This window comes from Toxorhynchites rutilus, chromosome 2 (assembly GCF_029784135.1).
Source record: "Toxorhynchites rutilus septentrionalis strain SRP chromosome 2, ASM2978413v1, whole genome shotgun sequence".
NCBI classification, from domain to species: Eukaryota; Metazoa; Arthropoda; class Insecta; order Diptera; family Culicidae; genus Toxorhynchites; species Toxorhynchites rutilus.
In genome coordinates this window covers 127854454-127882433 of record NC_073745.1, presented here as the reverse complement: position 1 = coordinate 127882433, position 27980 = coordinate 127854454, and the positions used below count along the sequence as shown (strand labels likewise).

The window sequence follows — 27980 nt, the reverse complement described above, 5'->3', positions numbered from 1 at the left end:
AATGAAAAAATGAGAAAAATTACAAGGCTCTTCTAGATGATTTTAATGGAGATGTTTGTAAATTTTGTTGATCATTTGTAAGGCCTATTTAAGGACCTCAAAAACCTGTTGAGTACATCAACTTGAATTTCTTGAATTTAGGGGATCGGGTCAGGGCCACCTTTTCCTATATACAGAGCCGAAAGAGGGCACTATCCCGATCCACTGGGATAAGATATGGTCGGTGTAAAGTCAGACCGGACCATGCGACATTTTTATGATTTCGAGAAAAACGAGTATAGTGCTATAAGGGGGTTTCGTTGATCAGGGGCTGTCCACATACCACGTGGACAGAAAAAGCACGATTTTATACTCCCCCCTCCCCCTCCGTGGACAAGCGTGGACAATTTCATATCCCTCCCCCTGTTGCCCACGTGGATATTTTTCCTTATTTTATCACAATAATTGAGGAAATAACTGAATAGCACAAACATTAAATTTTAATTCCATTTAAGTTTATTTCAAATTTTACTAGCTGTACTCTGCCACGCTTTGCTGTGGCACATTGAGGTTTTATAGCAACGAAATAAGTAGCAAAACAAAGCATATGTTTCACATGAGTTTAATTATGAAATACTTGTAATACTTTGTTTTTCTATTATCCGTGAAATTTCTATGAATCTGTAAATTATCTACCTAGTTTGCCAACACGGAAACGCGCAATATACAGTTGAACAATCCGCATCCGAATCTACATCACACAATTCCAAAGATTGATCTTGAGCAACACTAATCGAATAAAAAATGGATTTGAAATCATTATCAGATACAATTTTAGTTCACGATTTTTTAACACTTGCAAAGAAATGTGTTGCTACCACCTAGAATAAGTATTCAGTACTAGAAAGTTGATTTACGTTCACAGCTTTACTCCAGAAGTGTGCTTATTCCATCTAAAAATCTTAAAACTTCTTGAGGGGTTGGCATCAGTAACAACAATCCTGTGGATTTTATATTATGTCATAATATGAGCTCCATCAGTGGCGAACTTTTCGAGTTAATGAAGCGCCCAAAAACATACAGAACAATTTTATATGCATAGATTTTTTTTTATCAATTAAAAAGAATTTCAAGAAAAGAAAAGATGGAGTAGAGAGCATGCACTAATATTTATAGATCTTCATATGACAAAGGATTGAGGACTAAAGGGTCGAAGTTTCTAAGCGATTTCGAAATGCCTGTAGTTTTTATATAAATGATAACATGAAGATAAAAAATACAGCATTTTCAAACTACAAATTTCTGGTTTACGGATATAGTAAGTTTATATTTTAGTTTAATGTGTATATGAGTTGTAGACAAAAGACATTGCAAGAAAAGATAAAACGTTTTTGGTTTTCAATGTTTCTCTAATTTTTTAAAATACATTCCCAATAACAATCCAATCAACCTGGTTATTTCGCTTCCATTTGATTCATAGAAAGTTTCAGTAGAACTATTTACTACAGAGGTATTCTCTATCGAATTTTGAATCAAGAATATTTCATGAAATAATGAACGCACGGCAAATCGATGGTCAAATCTGCCCACTGCAAACTTGAAAATATTCTATACAAGGTCCAATTGTTGCTTTGACGAATGCATTATTTTATAACAGGGTTACAGCGTTTCAAAAATCACTCAAAATTGTCGATGTCTCATTTTGCTGCTCTATTTTTTGTTGAGTGTAGGTTTTTGCCCACTCCGGAGTACGATCGGTCACAGGAAATATCGTTTCATTTACACACTCAATTCACTTTAAGCCGTCAGCGCAATACGAAACCTTTTCTGCAATGGTTCCGGGAATTTTTAGAGAATACTAATAGCGTATTAGAAATATTTTCAATGTATTTGTCTAAGCACTGATTGCCGCAGTACTGATTTATTCACTTGCGGCACCTTCTTTCTCGTATTTTTACCGAACGTGAATTATTTTCGAACGACTCGAAACACCTCCACAAAATCCCGAGCAATGCGTGTTTTGTTGTTAGTTCTTGGATTCGCACAGTGTGTGCGGCGTGTAAAAAACTGGTAAGTATTCCATTTTAGTGTATCTTATTTTCTAAGTGTATGGTGAGTGTATTGTGTAGATGAGTATTTATATGTTTACAAATTTCATTTTAGTTTTCAGATATGTATTGAACATTCCGGCCGCCAATGAAATTTCGCTCTTTCATTTGAATATCAGCGGGGGAATCATATTCCATGGAGGACCTGGAGGATAGGTCGGTATTGTTGCTTCAGCAGGAGACGGCTACGCATCGTCGACGTCGCACGACATGGAAACGTCCCTGATTGTTTCTGTGGGGAAGAAGAATTCGTACGACGACTGGCAATGAGTAGTGTAAAAGGAGAACTTAACTTGCGTTAAGTCTCGGTCACGGGGCCGGGGTTGCCGCACCCCAAGGGGTCGGAATTACCGAACCCACATGACGAGACTTTTTTTTCTTATTAGAGATGTTCCTCGAACGCATTTCTTCTTTGATGTGGTTGCTTCACAGGGCTGGCGCTGTCTTGGGTTCTGGTGCATCGTTGATCTTGTAGTAGATGGAAAACTGTAATTAAACACGGTTGTATCGATCGGAAGAGAACACAAACGGGAGTACTTAACTGCTGTCAATTCTCAGCCGGGGGCTCCGAAAAGCCCACACGGCGAGGCCTTGTTCTCTTTACAGATGCACCAGGAAAACGCTCGATACCCCCGAGCTTGGGCCAGTACCCCGTACTAGCGACTTCTCACCCTGAGCTAGGACCAGCTAGTTCTGGCGTCGGTGAAACGGATTCCGGATCGATCTCAACAGGAAGCAGGCACAGCTTAGAGATCGCACGTTGCATGATTCCGGAGCTGGTCTTCACGGTGGCTACTCGAACACGGCCATCGGTACCGGGATGCACGCTAAGCACGCGACCCAGGGCCCACTTCTGCGGTGGTAGCTGTTCATCCTTCAAGACGACGATGGACCCAACGGCAAGGTTATCCAATGCTTCAGTCCACCGGTATCGATGTTGCAGCGTGGTGAGGTATTCAGTATGCCAGCGGTTCCAAAAATGCTGCGACAACTGCTGAACTCGTTCCCAGCGAGACAAACGATTCTCTGAGATGCTAGTCTTATCGGGATCAGGCATCGCGTTAAGCGGCCGACCGATCAAGAAGTGTCCTGGAGTCAGCGAGAGTTCATCTGTTGGAGCGCCTGGCATTGGCGTAATCGGACGAGAGTTAAGCATTGCTTCAACTTGGCACAGAGCTGTCTGGAGTTCGGTCTCGGTCAAATGGGCATTTCCAAGAATCCTGCGCAGATGCATCTTGGCGGACTTCACGCATGCCTCCCAGATTCCTCCAAACGACGGCGAGCGGGGCGGAATGAAGTGGAATTCGATTCCATCATCCGTGCACTCTCTGGCTACAGCATCCTGATGGTGTTGGGACTGGAAGAGTTTTCTCAGTTCCCCTAGCTCTCGTTGTGCACCGACGAAGTTGGTCGCATTATCGCAGAAGATGTGGCTCGGCTTTCCCCTTCGACTGACGAATCGACGAAGGCTGGCGATGAATGCTGCGGTCGTCAGATCGGTGACGAGGTCGAGATGCGCAGCTTTTGTAGCCATACAGACGTACACCACAATGTAGGCCTTGAAAAACGGTGTTCGCTTGTTCCTTAACGTGGTTCGAACGTAGAATGGCCCAGCAAGGTCGACACCAACGTTTTGGAATGGGTACGCCTGGTTGACCCGAACTGGTGGAAGGTTGCCCATCAGCTGCTGCAACGACTGAGGTTTGGCTCGCGTACACGTGACGCATCGATGAACGACCTTTCGCACAAGGTTCCGACCGCCAAGAGGCCAAAATCTCTGACGGAGGGACGAAAGCAGCAATCCTGGACCAGCGTGCAGCGTCTTGAGGTGCTCTCGTCGACAGATCATCTCAGTGAGTCGATGGTTAGCAGGTAGCACGATGGGATGTCTCTCGTCGATCGGTATTCGCGCGAAGTGCAACCGGCCGCCAACTCGGATTATTCCGTCCACAATCTGGGGATGTAGGAAACGGAGCTTCGACTTTCTGTCCACCTGGCCAGAACTAGTGAGCTGCCGTATCTCGATGTCAAAGCACTGCCCTTGGACTCTGCGAATCAGCATCAACAAGGCGTGGTCGATGTCTTCGGGAGTCAGCGGTCCAACAACGAGTGGTTGGTTTTGTGCGTGACGACGACAGTTTTCGCAGAATCGCCAGAGGAGGGCAGCCACTCGGAGCACTTGACGAATGCTGTGGTAGCGATCGATGATATCGGGTGGTTCTTGGTCAGCAACTGGAAGGGCCACTGTCTTACGAGTCTCAAGAATCTCCGTGGTAGCTGTGGAATAGGGTACGGTTTCGGGCCACGGAGAAGTCTCGGAGTGCAACCACGTCGGTCCGTTCCACCACAACGAAGCGTCGAGAAGTTCATCGAGGTCTTTTCCACGGGAGATTAAATCTGCGGGATTATCTTCTGACGGGACGTGGTGCCACACAGCATGAGACGTGAGCTCTTGTATTTCTGCCACACGGTTCGCTACAAACGTCTTCCAGGTTGACGGTGTGGCCAAGATCCAGTTCAGCACGATCGTTGAATCAGTCCACAGGTATGTCGTTGCTGAAACGTCGACGCTGTCCAAAACCTTCGTGAGAAGTCTGGAGAGGAGCTGCGCTGCGCACAACTCAAGGCGAGGAATAGTCGTCGTTTGGATCGGAGCAACCTTGGACTTTGCGCTGAGAAGACGTACGGTACACGTTCCAGCAGCGAAAACGGAGCGAAGATATATGCATGCGCCATAGGCGTCCTCCGAAGCATCGCTGAAGCCATGAATCTCCAGGCGTGTGTAACCCGGACGAAGAACGTGACGTGGAACACGAACATGTACGAGTGCGATGAGTTTCTGCCGAAAACAGGTCCAATCGTGGGCGAACTGATCGGGTACTGGTGTGTCCCAGTCAAGCTGCAGCTTCCACAATCCTTGAAGCTTGATTTTAGCCCTGGCGATCGTCGGACCAATCAACCCCAGTGGATCAAAAAGGCTGCTGATGTCGGAAAGTACCGTTCTCTTAGTTGGCGTTGCGTGTTCCTTCCACTTTGGAGTCTTGAAGAGAAGGTTATCCGTTTCTGGCTCCCAACGAAGGCCAAGTGCTGTCACGGAGAAGTCGTCGTCCAAGTCGCGCAATGTTGCAGTATCTCGCAGCTCTGGTGGAATTCCGTTTAACACAACTTCGGAATTGGATGACCACTGGCGGAGAGGAAGACCTGCAGATTCTAGCACTGCAATAATCTCCCTGCAAATGCTGGCGAGAGTACCAGCGTTGTCAGAACCTGTGAGTAGGTTGTCCACGTAGAAGTCGTGACGTACGGCAGATGCGGCGAGCGGGAATGTCTTCTCTTCATCGTCGGCGAGCTTCGACAATACTCTGGTCGCAAGAAACGGGGCACTACTGGTGCCGTAGGTGACAGTGCGAAGTTGAAACACCTTGAGCGGGAGAACAGGATCGTCACGCCACAGAATTCGCTGGAAAGGTTGGTCTGATTCGTGGACCAGGACTTGACGGTACATCTTCTCAATGTCAGCTGAGACGACGTAGTTGTGGAATCTGAAGCGTAAAACGATTGTGACCAGAGTATCTTGGATGGTTGGCCCGGAGAGAAGAACATCGTTGAGCGACAGGCCTGACTTGGAACGGCACGACGCATCGAAAACAACGCGCATCTTTGTCGTGGTACTCTCTGGCTTCATGACAGCGTGATGAGGGAGGAAATACTGCGGCTGGAGATCCTCTTCGGCAGATTTCACCTCGTACATATGACCTAAGTTGAGGTACTCACGAATAAACTCCTGGTACAACGCTTTCTTCATAGGGTTTGCAGCGAGCGAACGTTCCAGCCCGTAGAAACGTTTTGTAGCGTTGTAGCGGTTGTCTCGTAGCTGCCCAAGTAACTCCTCACGTTTGGGAAGTCTCACAACGTAGCGTCCATCGGCGTTGCGAACGGTGTTAGCGGTGAAGTGCTCTTCGCAGTACCGTTCTGACGGTGACCATCCCTTGTTGTTCTGGATCTCTTCAAGCTGCCAGAAACGATGGACCAGCTCGTTGATGGTGCAAGGGTTGCTGAACTGGCATCTTTGCGAATCACTGTGGTCGTGGTTGCTCAGCACACATTTTCCGGAAACGACCCAACCGAACTCGGTGCTTTGCAGCAGAGGCAAGTCATCTCCAAGCGAAATACGACCATAACGGAGCACACGGAGGAAATGTGCTGCACCCAGGATAATGTCAATGTTTCCAGTAACCGCAAATGTAGGATCGGCAAGATCCAGATGGCGAGGAATGGACCAGTGACGAGTGTCTACCGTCGACTGTGGAAGCTTCACAGTGATTGATGGCAGCACCAACATCGTGTCCTTGATGGTGAACGGCGACACTCGCGAGAAGATCGTCACCGTGGACTGGTACTCAACCGATGTTGTAGCATTACCGATTCCGCTGACGGTGATTGAATTCGGTAGACGAATACGGGGGAGCTGCAGTCGATCACATGCAGCCTTCGACACGAAACTACGTTGGGAAGCACAGTCCAACAAGCAGCGCACGGTGCAAACTCGACCTCTACTGTCCCTGATGTTCACCATGGCGGTTGGTAGGAAGACAGCTTCTGGAATCGTCCCCGCAGAATGCGTAACGAGAGCGTACTGTGGATTTCCAGAAGAACCATTGACGTTGTAGTTGTTCGACGTAGAGGGAGACTGTTGCTGGACGGCGACTGTGGTGGCGGACTTCGCGGTTTGCGAAACGGATGCTACTTGGGCTTGTGGAGCAGAAGAGTTTTGTTGCTGGAGTGCCACGCAGCAGCTGGTATTAGACTGACTGCCAGAACCGACACCTGAATCGGTAGAATCCAAGTGCAGAAGAGTATGGTGCTTCTTGGAGCACACACGACATCTCTGGGCAGAACAGGTCCTCGCATAGTGAGAGTTTGAACGCATGCAGTTCATACACAGCCGGTTTCGCCGCACGAGCTCCGATCGTTGGGTGACGGTCATCTTGCGGAACTCGGGACACTGGTAGAGGTAGTGCGCTTGACCGCACTTGACGCATGGTTTCGACGACTGGATGACACTGGCTGCAGCTGAACTGGACGGTTCAGACTGTGCTGCTGCAGGAAACGAAACGAACTTGGTAGGTGGAGGCAGAGGGCGAGGCGGCTTGGAGCGTGGAGCAGACTGGGAGACGATAGGAGAGACGGCTTGCAAAACTCGAGCATAATTCTGGAGGTAATTGACCATGGAAACGTACGAAGGCATTGCTGTTGACTCCTCGTTGATATGGTCGAAATCTCGGGCGGTACCTCCCAGAACAGCGGCGATGTTATCGGCGTCGAGTTTGGCGCAGTGATTCTCCCATTCGCGTAACGTACTCGGATCGAGACGGACAGACAACAGGTAAACAAGAAGAGAACTCCAACGATCGGCCGGTTCTCCCAAATTCTTGAGAACGGAAATTTGTTGTTCAAAACGGTCCACCAAGGTCAGAAGTTCTTCGGCGCTCTCCTTGCGCATCGTTGGGGTATCGAAGAGGGTTTTGATGTGGCATTTGATCAGCTGACGTTTATTCTCGAACCGCAGACGCAACGATCGCCAGGCGTCTTTGTATCCCTGCTCGCTGATTTTTATCGGGTCGAGGATGCGCGCTGCTTCTCCATGCACTAGGCCCTTCAAATAGTGCATCTTCTCGACCGCACTGATATCGTCACGAGAACCAACCGCTGACTCAAACGAATCGCGAAAAACACACCAGTCTTCCAGTTTCCCGCTAAATTTAGGCAAAATCAACTCCGGTAGCCGTATGTTGAGAGGTCTCACCGGAGGTGGAGGATTTACGGACGCTGAACCACTGGATTTCTTCAATTTACTCATGTAAAACGCGCGCAGCGCGTAATACCGGGTGGCAAAATCGATACGCTCACCTTTTAAGTCAACGGGCTCCTCTTCGGTGGAGAAACTCTCCAGTTTCGCGACGACCCGATGGTAATCATCATAGAACTGCTCCAACTTCTCTGCCCACGCTCCTACCTGTCCTTGGATCTTCTCCGTCTTGTCGAATTCCTGCACGTAGAACTCCAGCAACCCCAAGGAATCGACGATGTTGTCCTTGGTGTGCTCCAGCTCGCTAATTACATTCACACTATTTTCCTCTTCGGTGGCTACGGCCAACTTTTTTTTCGCACTATTTCTCTCCGCCATTTTCCTTTCTTTCGGTAGTGTCACTCCCGGTTCGCGCACTAATTCAACCTCCAAGAATCACCTCTTCGGGGACACTAACGACGTTGATTTTCTGAGCACTTTCAGTCACCACTTGATCGAAAATGATCTTTTCGCGATCAATCGAACTTGTTTGTAAACACGATGTATAATGTTCACAAACTTTACGGCACACTGATCCGGCTCGAAGGACCAAATTTATGTCTAAGCACTGATTGCCGCAGTACTGATTTATTCACTTGCGGCACCTTCTTTCTCGTATTTTTACCGAACGTGAATTATTTTCGAACGACTCGAAACACCTCCACAAAATCCCGAGCAACTTCTTTCGCGATTATAAAAATGCACAACACCTTCCGTTCGATTTGGTAATCCAAACTTGTCTATATCGTCTCTATTTGTATACTGTTTTTCTCTTGTCTTCCTATTTACAATCGTAATTTTGTTGGGTCTGGTGGTTTTGTGTATAGTAAACAATGCGTGTTTTGTTGTTAGTTCTTGGATTCGCACAGTGTGTGCGGCGTGTAAAAAACTGGTAAGTATTCCATTTTAGTGTATCTTATTTTCTAAGTGTATGGTGAGTGTATTGTGTAGATGAGTATTTATATGTTTACAAATTTCATTTTAGTTTTCAGATATGTATTGAACAGTATTTTTTAAATTTTTCAACTGCTTATTGATTATCCTTTATTGAGTGTCTAGATGGATTTCAAAATGCCCGCGGGGAAAAACTACTACCCCTATTCTGTATTTCGATTGATTCCAAATATTTTGATCGACTTGATAAAATTTCATTCTGTATTCCGTTCAAGTTATTTGGGCAAAAAATAGGGAATGCAAAATTATAACTCGAACGAAATAATGGTTTCGAATGGAATGCAAATCCGGTGGAATGCAGAATCGGGGTATACGTCAGAAAACTCACAACACATTGATTTTCTACTAACCTTGCCCGAAAAGCTATTTGTATTGCTCTTTAGTTTTCCTCCGCTTAAATCCTTATCAATACATCACTTATAAATTCGAACAGTTTACTAAAGAACAATTCAACGCCAAATTAATCAGCCGCTGCCCATTTTTTAAAAAAGTTGTACATTTTTGGTTTGAAATACGCTGCATGATTGAAAGGGAAAAAATGGAAGGGAAAGGGAAATTTTTGAGGAATCAATAGAGTTTAGAGAAAGTTAATTGATTTCTCAAAAACACGAAGAAATGTTTAAATTGCTGAGAAAATTTTCTCATAAATATGTTGGGTTATAGAAATAAATATGTTGGGTTATAGAAATCGAATCGAGGATTCCATACAATCACTATCACACCGAGTAAAATCTGGAATTATAGAAATCGAGGAAAACAGCTCGATTCGTTACTCTGCTCGAATGTCAGTGGCGGTGTTGAAATATTTTGAAACGAGTTTGAAATGTTTCACAAAGCACTATAGAAAGGATGTCAAATCTTTTTATGAGACATCTGCTATGAAAATTATAAATATATATATTTCCGAAAGTGTTAATATGGTTATGTTTTGGAGAAGACTGATATTCCCTCAACGAATGAAGCTTAATAGGCGTAAAGCATGCATGGATGTGCAACAAAAACGACATCATGGAACAATTTAATTGAACTTTTTCATGTATTTTCACAACTGCAATCTATGGAATTCCGTTTTTTAGCAAAACATTTTTTTTGCATGTAATTTTCTTTTAGCATCGATTTCTTGTTATAACGGCGTCAATAGCTTTATTGTATTACCACCTGGGGCCCTAAATTCTCGCTTGTTGTGTGCTAGTGTTTTCTTTACCTTTCACCTCATGTCAACCCAAATCTGTAATTTAAAAAAAATATATTGTTTTGCAAGACATTTGAGCTTTAGCATATATGGTAGAGATAGTTTGGTATAGTATAGAAATAATAAAGAAAATTGCTGACAAAAGTAACACGTACTATTGTACGCTAGTAGGAATAAGCAATTTTTGGGTAGGAAATTCGGTTGATAGTAGTTCAAAGAATATGATAAAAAAAATTATCAAGTTATATGTATTGTAGAAGAAACACTTACTTTCTGCCATTCTGAACCATGACCAATTGATGTTCTCAGTGCATTAGTCTCCTCACTGAATTCCTCCCACTTTTCCTTAACCGGGATTCTATTTGAACTGCCTCCACAAATACCTCGAGCAATGTTTACATTCGCTTTCATTGGTTCAACGAGTCGTTCAAACTGGTGGTGATTTGTCTGTCCACTCATTTTCAGCTACTGAAATATGCGCTGGAAGTAAGTTCTGCATTCTAATTTATAACATGATTAATATAAATAATGCTGAATTGGACATTTACCTTCTATAGACTATTCTGGTAGCACCGTAAAACAAATACTGATCAAAATAAACGAACATGTGTTGAAAATTGCATATATTGATATAATAGTAAAATAGAGCTAACGAGCAAAATTCTTATCGCCTCAATTATTATAATAGAGCCCATAATATCTGTTTGAAATATTGTTATATACAAATTGTTAGATAGCTGATTCGGAATATTTCAGGTGATCATAGTTGATGAAAAAAATCACCCACGCTTATCGTCAAATCTTATCCACGAAAGAATTATTGTACTTTTTCTTGAAACCGTTTTTTTTGCCTTAAACTGACTTTAATACAAAAATTACGCTGCTTACAACGATTCAATTCTTCCGTTTGAGAAAAATTTTGCATAAAATTATGTTGTGAATCATTTAAATTAGTGCAAGATAACAAGAAGAATAACAGTGTGGTGGAAAGGAAAGAATGCTAGAATAGTTGGAGAGCTTCAATTTGGTTTATGAAAACAATCCAGTTTATCATGCATTTTTGGAAAATTTAAAAAATCCATGAAACATAAAAACAATCTGGTTTCATTTTTTCCTCTAAAAGTTTCTTCGTTCCATTAATTTAAAAGTTTTACAACTGCATTCTACGAAAAGTTTTCTTATATTTCAATGAGTAGCATAATTAAAGGGTGTGTCACATCAAATTGCATCACGGAAAAAACGCTGTAGAAATTTAATTTTTAGGAATTATATCTTCAGCTTTCGCTTATAATCAGATAAGAGTGTATAGATCACGTTGGCCATGCTTCACTGTAAATTTTTCGTAAATTTGGAAAAATGTCGTCGAACGAAAAAGAGCGTCGTGAATTAATCCTGTGCACTGTCGCTCCACAGCTAGGCTAGTTTGGAACTAGTCTTCTCTGGAGCCACCAAATGTGGCTGCAGGGTATCGTGCTGATTACGCTGGAGGAAAGATCCTCTCTGGAGCCACCAAATGTGGCTGCAGTTCGAGATCGTGCTGATGACACGAAGGGAAAGCCCTTTACTGGACGCTATGTGGTAGGCCAGATCACGTAGAGCGCATAACGAGTATGCGCCTACTGGTGCGATCCGGTAGTACCGCGTCACTTGGGAGTTTGGCCGGGCGGAGCCAAGGGAAGGAAAAGGGAGAGGAAGGGTGGTTGGAATTTCGGATCTTTGGAGGAGGGGTGTTCAATACTTACCAGCGCTTGTTGCGCTGGGATCTGCCGGCGATGATGTCCAGGGTGCTCCCGATGGTGTCCAGGATGCTCGGGCGATGTCCAGGGTTGTGATACGTTTATGACAAAAAGAGGGGTTCGGTACTTCGCCACGACGCTCCTACGTCCGTGGTATGGTTGAGAGTGTCCAGTTGAGAGTGCCTTTATTCTGTTCAAGTTTTCTCTTATATACAGACATTGCCTTCTTATCTACCCCAGAAGGGCGTAGCATAAGAGAGAGAAAATTACAATTATTTATTCTAAGCCAGACGGGCGAACGAGGGATGATTATTAACACGCTCGCAGGCGTGTTATCTTTTCCTCTCCGTTTTATTACTTATTGTCCTAGCTCGGAGATAGGCTCCGTTTATAGCACCCATAGTGCTCTCTTTTTGGGATTTCTCCCGTCCTTCGGTATTTACGATCGGAGATAGGCTCTGATCGTAAACACATTACGTCGTTTTGCTTATTTTTGTTTTGTTCTCCTTCCCGGCGGGTTATCGCTGGCCGGAGGAGTTTTATGATATTTAGGTTTTCAGCTAGCAATAATCGCACTTCGGAAAAACCTCATTAGTTACGATAAAGCCACTGCGCAAGCTATTCTGTGTATTTAGGATAGAGCGCGATCTAAGCATCCGCTCTATCGTTCTCGCCATGAATCACGCTCTAAAGGCATGATCCGTGCGGCGACATACCGGCCCTCGTAAATCGCGTAAGGCAGATTTACCAATTGAGCTACGCCGCATCTGTTTCTAATAATTTTTTCTTCTATGCTTCTGATGCTGTATCTTTTATTACTGTATAATTCGCAATTGTTTCATCTTATATTCTCTTTTCAATATTATGTTTTTCTTACATTCAATTTCCTAACCTGAAGTTATACAATGCAATTCGTTTGCTATGAGCGGATGACTTCCGTTTATTCTTCATACATGGTGTGTTATAAATTCATTCTTTGCTTCGTTACAATTTATTAGCCACTTTGCCTTCAGATTCATTTACAATGCAAATCCTATTCATTTTAGCTTTGTGTTACACTTCATTTTACTCTCGCAGGAGTATTCAATTTTCAAATTCAATACTTCTTCTATCCATAGAAGAGTCTTCAACTTTATGTACTTTAATAGCCATACAACGGCGCCTAATTGCTTCTTTCACTGAACAAATTATATTTTTTTTTACTATTACATTAGACGACATATCTTCTCGCTAGTTTATGCAACCCTTTGTTGCTTATATTTCTTATTCATTGTCAGATTCCTCATTTTGACTACAATTATTTCATATTCAATTATTTTCTTCTATTTTACATTTTGTGTACTTATGGTCTAACAGAGTTTTAAATCACTTTTTCTCTTCAATTCTTCGGCATGCCGCCTTGCTTCATTGAACGTCCCTCCAATGCTTGGTTTTAAAGCGCTGTGTCTTCTAATTGTTGCCGGTTCAATAGGTTGTCCATTCGGATATGGACATCGGGTCCTGCTGTGGCTCTGGATCTGGTGCAGCATCTTCGTCTGCAGCAACGTAGATAAATGATCCCGATTATAATCATTAGTATGCTTACGAAAAGGGCGGCGTTCCTCCAAAGATACTTCGATTTCGGATGGAAGGGATCCAAACTGTTGTACACGGTTGTCATAGCGTTGTTATCGTAGGGATTATCGGGCTTCGGCTCCACCACATCTTTTACGGTGTCATTGAATTCGTCCAATAGGTGATCGGCCACCTGGTATTTAGATTTGAAGTATGTTGCAATCTTCTTGTTCATGCCATTTAAACTTGCATGTATCGTTTTGTTGTTGGATTGTATACGGCAATCTGGCTGGAGAGTTACTACTGCTGCCTCATAAGGTGGTGACATTACCACGTTGTCGCAATGTATAACTATTGCCTTTGTATCGGATGCATAGTATAAAACGGTATTAGGAGTGGACAGTGTCTCCATCATAGCGTAAGGCGTGGTTAACAGTTTTGTTGCACATTTGCGGGTACTTGCGATATGCAGTATGACAGCCGCTACGCAATCCACTTCCTTACTCAGTTCTGGTTGAACCGTAATTAAATGCGTATCATTCAGTTTTGTTAGTTCGATCGATGGGTAGAAGAAGTCTTGGTTGTGGCCTACCGCGATGCGATCATGTTCTGTTACAATAATTGAGCCATTCTCAGCCCGTGGGATCGGTATTATCTTAAATACCTCGAACTCAACTTTGTTGATGACAACACTCGTCATGGTAATTATGAGGGAGCCGTTGACTACACGCGTGTTGTATTTTACGGCTGATGGGTGATCCAGGACAATGTAACCAGTTGGCAACGCTTGTGAAATGTTTTTTCTGGTTTGGGCTAGTTCGTCGACGGACAAAGGAAACGTTCGAACTTTCCTATATCTATTCAATGTTCCATCGATAACTTCTCGTGCCAATATCGTGGTTTCTAACATCGTTGTTCGTAACCTTTGAACCTTATCCGCAGAATATAATTGTTTTAATTGAGTCATGTCTTTGTACAATTTATAGTATCTCTCGTTAAGCTGTTCTCCCATTTTGGACGCCTTGGTATTCATTTTTACCATTGACTCCGATATTTGGTGAATTTTTTCGTCTTCATGAACCCTCATTGCCTGTAGCTCGTTTTCCATATCGTCGCTACCAAATATTAAGTCCGCCAAAAAACCGAAGAACCCTTTGCTTCGTTTAGTTCTCGTTGTCTGCTTGATCTCATCAATCGCATCATCGCATAAACGTTCAACAGATGTTGCAATTTGCTCTAGGAGAGAGTCTTCGATGACAAACTCCATGTCTTTCATCGCTACTGTCACATTATTCCGTATCGAGTTAATTACTTCAATGTCTTCATCGGGCACTACGTTGGTTTGTATATTCGTTTGCCATATGCCTCTATGTAATAAGCACGTTCCTTCGTGGTCGAACATTAGACCGTCTTTGTCAACGGGTTTTATGGATATAGCGTTGATCAACGTGAACGACATTACGAACAACATCATTATTTTCAATATACGTGAGATGTTGAACCAAGATTTAGAAATGCCTTTTGTTGTAGTCTTATTTCTACGTCTTTTTTTTCGCGTTGATTTTTTTGATTTATCTTCGGTCGAGGTTATCAGCATTACGTTGTTAGAACTCGCGGTGGTATACTTGTTGACCGGTTCTAAGGGCAAGGGGTTGTCGTTGACTCTTATTGGTTGTCTGATGCTAAATTCATCGATTGAGAAGTGCGCAGCCATCATATCTCGTAGTTCTTTATCGTGTTGCAATAGTTCATGATCGTTTTGATAAATTGATCTGACATTACCGAAAATAAACCATCCAAGCTTACTTCGGACTGCTATTGGGTCATTGTCACTTCCCCTTCTTCTTGCCATGGCGGTAAGCAAATGGCTTTGATTCAGCCCTATGAGAATTGTTGGCCTTGCAAGCTCGTAGCTTTCGATCGGAAGGTTTTCCAAATGCGGATATTTTGTAGCCATTGCTTTGTAGTTCATTGTCTGAGTCGGAAGTTGTAAGTTTTTAATGGTTCTTACACCGTCAAGTCGGTACGACCTTCTGGACGACCCCTGAATGCGAACTTGTACTTTTCTACTGTTCAGCTCGTTTCGAGACACGTCCTGTGTCCATTTTAATTGTAGTGGTTCTTCTCTGCCGTATAGGTCCAAGGAGTTTGCCATTTCCTCATCTAGCAATGTCAGGGAAGACCCTGTGTCTAGGAAGGCATATGTATCGACTGAATGCCTTCCGTGTTGAAGTGTTACTGGAATCACCTGGTAGTATATCTCGTTTGCTGAGGACTTGTGAATATTGCAGTTGGCTTCAAGCGGAACTGTAGCGGACGTATTACGAGGTGTTGGTTCCATGTCTGGATTCGAGTGTAACATTCTGTGGTGGTGCTTGTTACATCCACTCAAGCCGCACCTCCTAGATCGTCTGCAATCTTTAACCATATGTCCGGTGCCTAGACATCCGAAACATATTTTACATTGTACTGCCAATCGACATCTTTTTTGGATGTTGGAGTTCTTAAATTCCGTGCAATCGAAGATTTTATGGTTATTCGAGCAAACCGGACATTTCATGCGTGGCATCTCTTGATGGACATGTATCTGGCTTCTAACTGTAGAAGGTAGAGGAGAAGCCATATTCCTCATTATTTTGGCGTGAGGTTTCAGCCAGTTACTCATTTCTTCTAAAGATGGGGCATCACCAGTCGTCGTTCTATGGCGTGTCCATTCTATTTGCAGGTTATAAGGTAGTCTCTTAACTAGGTCTTCTATTAACCTCGCATCTAGTAGGTAACCTCTTTGATTTATGATCGTCATGTTTGCCACCATATTTTCTAAAGCATCTGACATTTCGATTATTATTGATCTACTTTCTCTTTTAAGCTTCTGTAGATCGTGCAGTAGTTCCTCATATATGAATTTAGGGTTTCCGAAATTTTCCTCTAGTCTCTCTATTATACTCGGAACATTTTCCGAGTTTATAAATAGTTGCTGCACGCTTCTAGCTGCGCGTCCTTCAAGGGCAGCTTCAAGTCTGGAGAGATTTTCATGATTGGAAAACGCACATTCTCTCGTGCTGACTTCGTAGATCCTTTTGAATTTAGCCCAATCTTTGGGCGACCCGCTGAATTTTGGCAAGGGAGTCAAAGCTTGCCTCTTCATTAGAATCGTAAAATCTCCATGCTGTGGAGCTGGCATCATTGCACTCTGCTCCCAGCCAATTGATGGACCGGATCTCATTGGTAGTGGTGTTTGAATCGTTGCTCGGTCACGTTGTTGCCCGGAGATATTGATTAGGGGTTCAGTTGACTGCGCTTGCGCCGGAGAGCATGGTAATTCTGTTTGTCGCTGTGTTGCTATTGTCGTTGCGCCCACGACTAAAGCGTTGAGTGATGCCTGCATTGTTACTATTTCCTTTTTTAATGTGGTTATGTTGTTGCGTTCGCTAACATGCATCTCAGCTAGTTGTGTAACTAGATTCGTCAGCTCCTCTATCTGTTTTTGTTCCCTCGAATTAGTTGAGGGATGAGACGCTGCAGGTGCCTGTGCCTTTCCCTCACTTTCGTTTGTTTTGGTAGGGGAACAAAGCGAGCATACTAAATAGGTTTCCTCTTCAGTGGGTGTATGTCCTACACAGGAATGATGATAATTCCTTTTGCACTGTCTGCATTGGACCAGATTGTCTAGTTCAATTTTCTTGCCACATGCATCACAGCACGGGCGTGATGATCTCGTAAAGCTTGATATCATTATTCCTGAGTGAGGAGCCTGGTTGCCGTCACTCGATGTTTAAACTGTGTTATAATGCGCAAGTGGCGAGGCGCCTGGTTGCCTTCGCCTTGTCTTAAACCAAGCGTGGCGCCTAGTTGCCTACGCTGATTTCAAACGTTGCACAATATTCGTCTTCCGGCCCTCGTGACCGGATTACAGTTGATGTTGACGAGGCGCCTGGTTGCCTTCGTCCAACTATGCCTGACTGGCGATCGGTCTGTTTATAAAGCTGGACTTGTTTCAACAAGATGCCGATTTCTACGGCCTAATTTGTCCGTCTTTCAGGACCTAATTTCTGTTTCTTGAAATGCGCAATTTGCCTCTTGGCTAAATGGTGATGTCCACAGACAACCTCACCTTGTTCGTCTTTACAAGACCGAACCTCTCCGTTCAACGACGGGCGCAAATCAATTTAACAGGATTCTCAACTCAACCGAGCGTGTTGTGAGTTCGTACAGTGTCTTTAGGAAAAGACTCCTCTCTGGAGCCACCAAATGTCGCTCCACAGCTAGGCTAGTTTGGAACTAGTCTTCTCTGGAGCCACCAAATGTGGCTGCAGGGTATCGTGCTGATTACGCTGGAGGAAAGATCCTCTCTGGAGCCACCAAATGTGGCTGCAGTTCGAGATCGTGCTGATGACACGAAGGGAAAGCCCTTTACTGGACGCTATGTGGTAGGCCAGATCACGTAGAGCGCATAACGAGTATGCGCCTACTGGTGCGATCCGGTAGTACCGCGTCACTTGGGAGTTTGGCCGGGCGGAGCCAAGGGAAGGAAAAGGGAGAGGAAGGGTGGTTGGAATTTCGGATCTTTGGAGGAGGGGTGTTCAATACTTACCAGCGCTTGTTGCGCTGGGATCTGCCGGCGATGATGTCCAGGGTGCTCCCGATGGTGTCCAGGATGCTCGGGCGATGTCCAGGGTTGTGATACGTTTATGACAAAAAGAGGGGTTCGGTACTTCGCCACGACGCTCCTACGTCCGTGGTATGGTTGAGAGTGTCCAGTTGAGAGTGCCTTTATTCTGTTCAAGTTTTCTCTTATATACAGACATTGCCTTCTTATCTACCCCAGAAGGGCGTAGCATAAGAGAGAGAAAATTACAATTATTTATTCTAAGCCAGACGGGCGAACGAGGGATGATTATTAACACGCTCGCAGGCGTGTTATCTTTTCCTCTCCGTTTTATTACTTATTGTCCTAGCTCGGAGATAGGCTCCGTTTATAGCACCCATAGTGCTCTCTTTTTGGGATTTCTCCCGTCCTTCGGTATTTACGATCGGAGATAGGCTCTGATCGTAAACACATTACGTCGTTTTGCTTATTTTTGTTTTGTTCTCCTTCCCGGCGGGTTATCGCTGGCCGGAGGAGTTTTATGATATTTAGGTTTTCAGCTAGCAATAATCGCACTTCGGAAAAACCTCATTAGTTACGATAAAGCCACTGCGCAAGCTATTCTGTGTATTTAGGATAGAGCGCGATCTAAGCATCCGCTCTATCGTTCTCGCCATGAATCACGCTCTAAAGGCATGATCCGTGCGGCGACATGCACTCATTTCGAGAATCCGGAGTTGTCACATCGGGACATCGGTAAGATGCTGGGAATCGTCCAATCCACGGTCAGCAGAGTACTAAAACGATACTTCGAGAACCTAACCATCGACCGGAAGGTGAAGAACGGCAAAAATGGATGCTCCGTCAGTGAAAAAGATCACAAGCGCGTAGTTAAGCAGTTTAGACGTCATCCGAGAAGTTCGGTCCGGGATGTCGCCAATAAGCTGAATTTGTCAAGTTCATTCGTCCAGCGGACCAAGCAGCGGGAGGGCCTGCGTACATACAAGGTTCAGAAGGCTCCTAACCGCGACGAAAGGCAAAACATGGTGGGGAAGACGCGAGCCCGGAAGCTGTACACCGAAATGCTGACGAAGCCGCATTGTCTGGTAATGGACGACGAAACCTACGCCAAAGCGGACTTTCGTCAGCTGCCGGGCCTGTTGTTCTTCTCCGCAGAGGACAAATTCAGCGTTCCGGAGGAGATTCGCAAGCAGAAACTATCCAAGTTTGCCAAAAAGTACATGGTGTGGCAAGCGATCTGCTCTTGCGGAAAGCGGAGCGCCCCCTTCGTGATGACCGGCACGGTAAACGGGCAGGTTTACCTTAAGGAGTGCCTACAGAAGCGCTTACTACCACTATTGAAGCAGCACGAGGGCCCGACCATCTTCTGGCCGGATCTCGCTTCGTGCCACTATTCAAAGGACGTGTTGGAGTGGTACGAAGCCAACGGGGTCACCTTCGTGCCAAAGGAAATGAACCCGCCCAATGCGCCGGAGCTTCGCCCAATAGAGAAATATTGGGCGATTATGAAGCAGGCCCTCCGGAAGAACCCAAAAGTTGTCAAATCGGAGGCGGACTTCAAGAGAAAATGGATTTCTGTAAAAAAAAAACTACAACCTGACGTTGTACAGAACCTTATGGACGGGGTAAAGAGGAAGGTGCGAGCATACGGGCTTGGGATCGAAGTATGAATAAAAAGAAAATGCCAAAAGTTGTTTAATAGTTTTTATTTTACTGTCTAAAATTTTCAAAAGGATCGGTCTACTGGGCGAATTTCTACAGCGTTTTTTCCGTGATGCAATTTGATGTGACACACCCTTTACTCTAAGAAGCGTACTTTCTCAATTAGAGACAGTTCAAGACATAAAATTCAACTCAAGAAAAGTTCAACAACTCTAGTTGAGAATTGACCATATGCGTAGAATTTTTTCATCAAATATGATCCTCTATCTCCTCCTGAAAAATTCCGAATAAACTACCTGATTCCACGTATATTTTTATCAGAATACTAGCTCAATTTTTTTTACGACTAATGGAAATTGATGAAATTAAAATACCTTGGGAAAATAATTTTACGCCCAATTATGTATGAAAAACTATACAGACACTATTATCCTAAGACTAACAGTTCTTGAGATATAACAAAATGTATAGAAAATTATATTTGATGAAAAATCATTTACCGCATATCATAAAATCTCAACCATTATGGAATCGATTAATTTTTATAGTTTTGAACTATGACCCATGCATACACAGTAACTATAAAAGTTCGATCATAGGAAATAGCTTGGTCATTCACAGTTTACGTGAGATATTTTTATAATACAGATTTCACTGATGAAGATCAATGATATGAGAAAATATACATGAATGTTTGACTGGGCAGCACTCTCATGCGGCTCAATCCGTTTTATGATAAATACGAGGAGCATTGAGATTCTTGTTGTGTTTAAAAAAAAAATCATCCTGTCCACGTGGACTCGATCTGCACCCCCTCCCCCCTCTCCGTGGACAAGCGTGGACATTGTCTAATCCCCTACCCCACCTAAAGTTGTCCACGTGGTATGTGGACAACCCCTCATTCAAAACAATTTCGATCCGTTATTTCTGCTGTACGCTTGGTTTTCCTTCCAAATCTGATAAATGTGGTATGAACCTTATAAAATGCTTAACCTAATTCAATCAATCGGCTTTATTCCCGTTTCCATTTGACAGTGAACACGAAATGAAGCGATGACAACGGTACGGTGTCGACATCTGGGTACGAAATTAGTTTTCCACTACGTGGAGGCGATCTGGCGTTCAATTCTCACTCCCGACATTCTTCCAAAAATGGAAGCAAAAAGTGACGAACCAGCCGAAATATGTTGAAAGTCACTATAATAGAGAAGAAAAAGTTTTCCACTAAAACTTATCATTATAATATAAAAATTATCTTCAGATTGATTAATACGTTTTTATGTTATTTTATAGCTCTTTGTACTTTCATTTATTGTATCCAGTTGCTTACTTTCAATTAATAACAGGCAAAACAGTCTAATTTCGTTAATTGTTCGAGTATCAAAAATTATTCTGTTTTGAGGAGACTGAATGAGATGACTATGAAAATTGAATGAAATTGAATTTTCTTTCAATTATAATCGCTTCTTCGAAATAATAACAAAAAAGCCTAAAAATACACAATAGCAATGTTACAGAAAAGTTCAACTTTCGGTCTGTGACACCGTGCGTGAGTATACCAGTTATGGTTTTGCACGCGAGTACAGAAGGGTTAAATTTTTATTTGATATAATAATAATATACCGGAATAAAAGGTAAAAATAATTGAACAGTTCGTTTATTTCTTGTTATTTCTCATTCAACGACAAATATAATTAAGTTAGCCTAAATTCATGGAAGATTAATTTCGGATAATAGAACCGTATTCAAAACATACAAAACCCAAACAATCGCGTAGAGAACACACAAGAGGATCAAAGCAGGAACAGCCAGTGTCATTGTCAGTATAGTTTCCATATTGCCTCCATCAGATTTTGATCGGTTCCAACTTGAAAACAACCTAGATTCCTCTTCTCCTTCGGGTGTTCCCACGATCAACATGAAATTGTCCCACGTATAGAACACTGCACGTTCGATTGATACCTTGAGGAACTTCAACAGTTTGATGCTTTGTTTAAGCACGAATTCGGTGAACAAAAACCCGAAAGCAACCGACATGATCGTCACCGGATTCCAGTAGAAATTTCCACACAATTTGTTCATTCCATTCGCCGGCAGCTGGGCAGCTGTCAGTGAAGGCGATTCGGTTGCTTGTGTCCTATCAGCGGTGGATGTCGAAGAGGCATTGATACTCCCCTGCAATATGTCCTGGGGCTTTGATGTATTTTGTTCGGGTGTCCGTATAGTTTTTTCACATTGAATCAGATTCATCAGTCGATTGAGCTTCGAACTTCTCTTGGTGATACCATCGGTCTCGGAATAGATTTGGGGCGAAAATTCAGACTGAGTTTCATCGATATCGGAGTCCAGCTCAGCGGAAATGTTGTCTCCGCCAAAACCTACCGAGTCCCTGTTCTTACGTGTTAGCTTTGCAGCAGCCGCCGCTGAGTTCCTTCGGTTGAAAATCTCCTCTAGCTCGTTATTCCGGGCTTCGTTGGGAGTCAGATAAGACTCGGACGCTTGCTCCGGAGAAATCTGGGGTCGTAGTTTTGGGAAAATGAGCTTGTTGCTCCGGCAGCGTTCGTACAGAGAGTCCATTTCACTTGCTTCGCTGTGATGAAATAATCTGACAGTGATGCAAATGATTGCTCTGATCACAATTATTTCAAAATGATTACATCTGAGAGAACAAGGTTTGCGAAACAACACACCCATCAGTGTGTCTCGATCGCGCTCATAAATATAGTGGTGTTTGATAAATATAGTCATTTACCGGAAAATATTGGATTTCTTCTTCCCCTTTCTAATTTTTGCCACTTTACAGTTGGGTATTCCCCCAAAGATTATCTAATGATTAGCAGCCTGCCACTCTTGTTAGGAGCGACAGGCATAAACAAAAATTTAGTTTAGACTCATTAGAGTGTCCCTCTCCACGGAAATCTTTAGTAAAAGGCGAAAGATTTATTCGACAATTGAAGAGAGACCAGAGTAACGATGCAATGCTCACCGAGAAGACTTCCACCCCGTTCAATATGTTGCGCTAGCGATGGGTACCAACGACTGCGGTGCTATGCTGGGAGAGAACATGATAGCGAAGCATATTCGTAAGCATATTACTGGCGGCGGTTGAGTTTTCATGTTCCACGCACGCAGGTGCGTCTGTACCCTGAAGAGGGATGCAGCTCTGGTAAAGTAAATCGTCCTTCTGTTTCCCCTTTTGCACGTCATTCTATGTCTAATAAGAGTGTTAGGAAACTATATACGCGTTCGAATTGTTCGCTAGACTGCCACATATAGTGATACAAACTCGTAATCGTACTCCACCATGTAGGACCGATCCCTTCTTTTGAAAGTCGAAAACGAGTTTTCGGAACATTCTATTTCGATAAAGTCATAGTATCATATGAGAGCTAAAAGGTTTGTCATCTGTGTTCAGAATAATGGTTTTTATTTCTCTAAGAATTGCGAATGTAGGGGCAGGGTGGTAAAGACGGGCACCCTAAGTAAAAGCTGATTTTTTTTCGTGAATTTCACTAAAAATATATAGCTCTCTCACCAGAAATTGATAGTCTAGATCTCTTTTTATGATAAAATTAGTCTTTGAGGCAGAAATTTTTGATAAAATGAATATGTCCGGCATCTTTGGAAAAATAAGATTGAGTCGGGAAAGACGGACACTTGGCGGGAAAGATGGACCCTGACTGAAAATTCATGGAAATCACCTAGAAGGGCTTGTAATTTTTCTCATTTTTTCATGTCTAAAATAGCTTCCGGCATTCAGAATAACCAACTCGGATTACGTTTCAAAAATCGCTCTGCTGATTCGTCCATGATATGTGGTTGCTCCTGCAAACGTAGTTAGTGGGCATCTATTAATAAAAGATGGAGGAGATAATCAAATTGTTTTCAAAACAAAATGTTTGTCTTTTGTCGGTGACGTGCCCGTCTTACCCGACTCGATTAATATCTTTTTTTCGTCATCATTTCTGGAGTAAAAATGAGAAAATCCCACCGCTGATTCGATAAACTGGAAGAGAAGTGATAATAAAACGTTCACGTAACGAAAAATATCCAAAAAAATTACTCGCTAACAATGAATCGATTCATAAAGCGTTGATCAAAAGTTATTCCAGGATTCCATCATTAGTATGGTATCCCTTGATCATTGCAACTATCTTTCGCTGTCTTTAACCGTTATCTATGAGTTTTTTGACGTATTCGGAAGGAATATTTATTCATTTTTTCATCAATAGGTTTTGAAAATCGTTATTTTTAGGAAATTGATGGTGATAACTTCCATAGTTTTTAACTGGGATTGATGCCGGGAGATTGTGGAGTAGTATCAATAACTTTTGAGCAATTGTAATGTAACCATGTGCAAACTTTATGTGCCTTGTGCTTTGGGTCATTGTCTTGGTCAAACTTGAATCCTCGATTCAATCTCATTTTGTCCACACTTTGCTTCATATTCCATTCCATTCTTTGTTTTTGAGAGGCTTTAAACTTTGTAGTTCATTCGCCTCTAGCTTCATATGATGATGATGTTGAATTAAAGAGGCTTTAAACTTTTCAGTTAATTCGCCTCTAAACAAACTTCATATGATGATGATGATGTTGGATTAAAGAGGCTTTAAACTTTTCAGTTCATTCGCCTCTATAAACTTCATATTTTCCTTCAGGATGTTCAAGTAAACATTCTGTTCCATTATACTATCGATGAAAATCAAATTGAACAAAAACAAGTTTGTAATGTGCCGAGGAAGAACAACTTGAATGCCCGAGCAAAGAAGGATATACGAATACACCCATACCTCGCTATACGGCCGCTCGTTATACGGCATTTCGCCGAACAAAGTTGGAACCGATCCGATAGAATTTGTATGCATTTGTATGAGAATAATTGATTCGTTATACGACTTTTTTTCTTAGCTACCAAGGAACGTATCTAGGCCGTAAAGCGAGGTATGGGTGTATAAGTTTGAGTCAATTTTCATATATTCGAACATACATTCGCCATTATTAGAGAAATGAAAACCATTATTCTGAAAACAGATGACAAACCTTTTATCTCTCATATGACACTATGACTATATCTAAATAGAATTTTCTGAAACCTTGTTTTCGACTTTCAAAAGAAGGGAAGAGAGATCTGCATGGTGGAGTACGATTACAAGTTTGTATCACTGTATTTCAAATATAAATTCCGTACTTAAGAACATAATTGTACATAATGAATTTGTGCCAATAATTTGTAAAATGATATAAAGCAATCGACCAAGAATTCACATTTTCGAATTACTTAAAAGGAATAAGTAAGTGAATTCTAAAATGATTCGAGAATTGTGTACACAAAAATGCACTTCATTTTTCCATTATAGAGGCATTCAACTAGAAAGTTCATTCACCTCTTGCCTTGGAAAAGTAGCGGACGCGCAGCCGTTTGATTACTAAACCCTTGGCAGTTCAGTGAATAAGTGCTATCACCGAATAGGTGTCATATTTTTGAAGACATTGTCATTATGGGGGTTTTGAAAATTACACGTTGCTTGTAGTCTTAGTAGTTTTCCCATGAGTACAGATAACCTGTCAAATTAGGTGCTTCGATTGTGACGTAGGACTACTCTTTCAGTAATGTTGCCAGATCAGAAAACGGTCCGGTCACGATTTTATGAAATAAAATTAATGTTAATTTACTACGAATGAATTTTAATGGTTTGCACCCCAATCGAGTCGGAAATTTTCTAATATTTGTTTGATCTGTTTGATCGTGATGAAATGACATGGTAACACTATTTGGCAGTGTTTGCTGATTTGCTGATCCTTACACTGAATAATTCGCTTTCGTTTGTTCAAGTATGATCTTACAGAAATCATTTCCCTTAGTGACATTCTTCTGTTTTTACGTGCTACGAATTATGACAGAACGAGACAACTCTGCTTCGGGTCGCACTTCATGGCACACGATCCAACGAACCAAAACCGTCATGTACGGTTTCGGTGCAGAAAGTTTATTTTCTTCTTTGCCTCTAACATATACATATCGAACCTCTCCATGCATCATGAAACAGCAGGATCATACGGACTGATTCATAAGTCTCAGAGAGAGCAAGCTATGTTATTATTTAACTAGATAGAGGCCCAGGGAAGGGTAGTCAGATTATATTTTTTATTTTGAACGCGGCTATCCCTTGAAATATATATATTCATATATCCCGTAAAGTTTTACTAGCAACACAGCTCCAGTGAGAAACAAAAACTCTCTCGTTTTAGCTCTTTTCCCATTCGCTGCTCTCTGCAAATGGCGACCGAATGATGAAGTAAATTTTTCTCGTATCATTTATCGCTCTACACTTGTCTGTGCAACGTTTTTCGCTATATTTAGTAGAACGGGACGAGATATGCGGTTCAAACTTGTATGTAGGCTTCGGAAATGGTATGCGATGTTTGGTACAGCTCGAATATCCAATCAACAGTCTTCGTTACTCTCTTTGTTAAATCATTTAGGGTAACACAAGTGATTACTGTCATTCATACAAGTATCTGAACGAACCACTCATGCTTAGTTATATATACGGCAGAGGATACTTGCATGACACATTGTGTATCATTCAATATTGATGGAATTCCAAACAATGCTATTTGGTGATATGTTGCTAGCTCTTTCCTTTACCTTCTCAATGTTATGTTGGGACCTATTATGTAAATCAAATAGATCGGTCGAAATTATTTCTATCACCATTACACCGAGTAAAATTTCTCATTTATACATCGAGAGAATCTTATCGAACCATAGAGGCGAATGAACTGCAAAGTTTAAAGCCTCTCAAAAACAATGAATGGAATTATCGATCCGAGTTCGTTTCGTACTTCATGTGTGACAAATTGCATATTTGAAACGCTTCTGAAATATTTCCCAAAGCGAAATATCAGGAATGCAAGCCAAACAGCTTCAAAAATTAGGACAGGTGTGCCGATAGCTTAGCAAAATGGAGCTAATGAGCAAAATTCTTATCGACTCGAATTACATAATAGTAGCCCATTGTGGAACACCAACCTTTTTGGTTGCATCACCAAATGTTTCAAGAACTAAAAAAATCACCAATGAGCCATCAACGATATAGCAGTCATCCTGCTAGCGACCAGGTGGCAATGAGTTTAGTTTACAAATTGGCCTTTTCTTAAGGCTGGAGCCGAATAAACTGGGAGAGTCTGAGAAAGTCTTTATTATTTAAAACATCACGATCATTACATCAATCCTAACATGCTCCTGAAATCACAGATGTTTCCTCCCAGCAAAAAGTCATAAAAATCAATCCGCTTTTAATTACTTCGGATGTTGTTTTAGAATGTATATTTTTTTTTAAAATAACTCCTCAGTCGAGAGTTTTGGTGGCCCTGGAAAGGACCGATGGGTTTGCGTGGTTTTGTAGAAGCAGTTGAAAATAGGTGATTCTTGTTCTCGTGAGAACAATACACGAGATTTGTATCCTTATTGTCGAGGCACGTATAAAATCAATAATTCGTAGGTGTGATTCAATAATGCATAAACAATCTCCACCTAACGATATGAAAACCGACTCGGTACGTCCTATTCAATATTTCTCTTCTGCTTCACCTCTGCCCTGGGGCGAAAAAAATTGCACGTTCGTTCAATACGGAAACAAAATAGAAACTGATAGAAATTGGCGTTTTCAAATTTTTTGGCCAGGGCGAGCAAAGACATGCATCAACCACTGATCAATCTTGACTTCCATGGACTTTCAAGCATATTCATGGACTTTTGAGATTTTATCAATATTTAAAGATTTTTTTTTGAACTCAACAGCTTGCTTTCAAAGCAGGTTTTGTGCTTTGGAAAAAAGTTTTTGGATCAATAAGTAACTTACATTTCTCATGCTCCTTTTATCTTACGAAAGTGATTGTCATACCACTTCGTTCAACCGGTAATAGAGGCATTAACGTTCAAATCCTTGCTTCTGAGACGTGACGCTCTCGCTTTCTAAATTTTATACTTCCATCCCAGTAAACAGATGTGGTGAAAATACAAAGGTAGTCTCAACCAGACGGCATTAAAATCGACGCGGTGCCTTCGCGGAACAAAATTGTACCACTGTGTGCTATTTCTATTCTTTCTATGTATAGAGCTAAACAGCTGTGTCTGACAACAGCATTGAGAAAGACTGCTGTCTGATGGCTGGATCGAGACTGCGGCTTGAATAATGATGATTTTGGTTTCAATTACAGAGGTTTTAAAATTTCTCAGTTCATTCGCCTCTAGCCTTGTAAACGTCCAAAATCAAGACCGATAGTTATGTTATCTCGGTCTTGAGAAAGGCCATTTGGAAAGCCTCGCTACAGT

At 42.4% G+C, this 27980-nt stretch overlaps 3 protein-coding genes, 1 long non-coding RNA gene, 1 other non-coding gene and 2 pseudogenes across 8 annotated transcripts in view; 2 read left to right on the top strand and 5 right to left on the bottom strand.

Annotated features, from left to right (window-relative positions):
* LOC129764172 (protein yippee-like) overlaps positions 1–27980 on the top strand; it is a 318646-nt gene that overhangs the window by 18840 nt on the left and 271826 nt on the right. The gene's annotated exons all lie outside the window — the stretch shown is intronic.
* The window catches only part of LOC129764171 (ras-related protein Rab-23), a 227120-nt gene that overhangs the window by 18829 nt on the left and 180311 nt on the right, over positions 1–27980 (top strand). The window lies entirely within an intron of this gene.
* LOC129766108 (uncharacterized) lies at positions 2755–8274 on the bottom strand. Its single transcript, XM_055766564.1, has one exon. The coding sequence runs from the start codon at positions 8272–8274 to the stop codon at positions 2755–2757; it is 5520 nt and encodes a 1839-aa protein (XP_055622539.1).
* Positions 9811–13027, bottom strand: LOC129764174 (uncharacterized). Of its 2 annotated transcripts, XR_008741074.1 has the most exons (4): positions 11824–13027; positions 10630–10667; positions 10352–10549; positions 9811–10117 (listed from the first exon to the last, which is right to left on the bottom strand). It is a non-coding gene; the product is annotated as an uncharacterized LOC129764174 (long non-coding RNA). The 2 variants fall into 2 exon arrangements; XR_008741075.1 differs by lacking the exon at positions 10630–10667.
* On the bottom strand, positions 12310–12438 carry LOC129772140 (U4 spliceosomal RNA; annotated as a pseudogene).
* LOC129772138 (U4 spliceosomal RNA) lies at positions 18452–18580 on the bottom strand (annotated as a pseudogene).
* Positions 22491–22613, bottom strand: LOC129772416 (U5 spliceosomal RNA). The gene has a single exon (XR_008742614.1). It is a non-coding gene; the product is annotated as a U5 spliceosomal RNA (small nuclear RNA).

Excerpts from the sequence above, each read along its gene's own strand:
- LOC129766108 (XM_055766564.1), bottom strand. The coding sequence starts at position 8,274 with ATGGCGGAGAGAAATAGTGCGAAAAAAAAGTTGGCCGTAGCCACCGAA.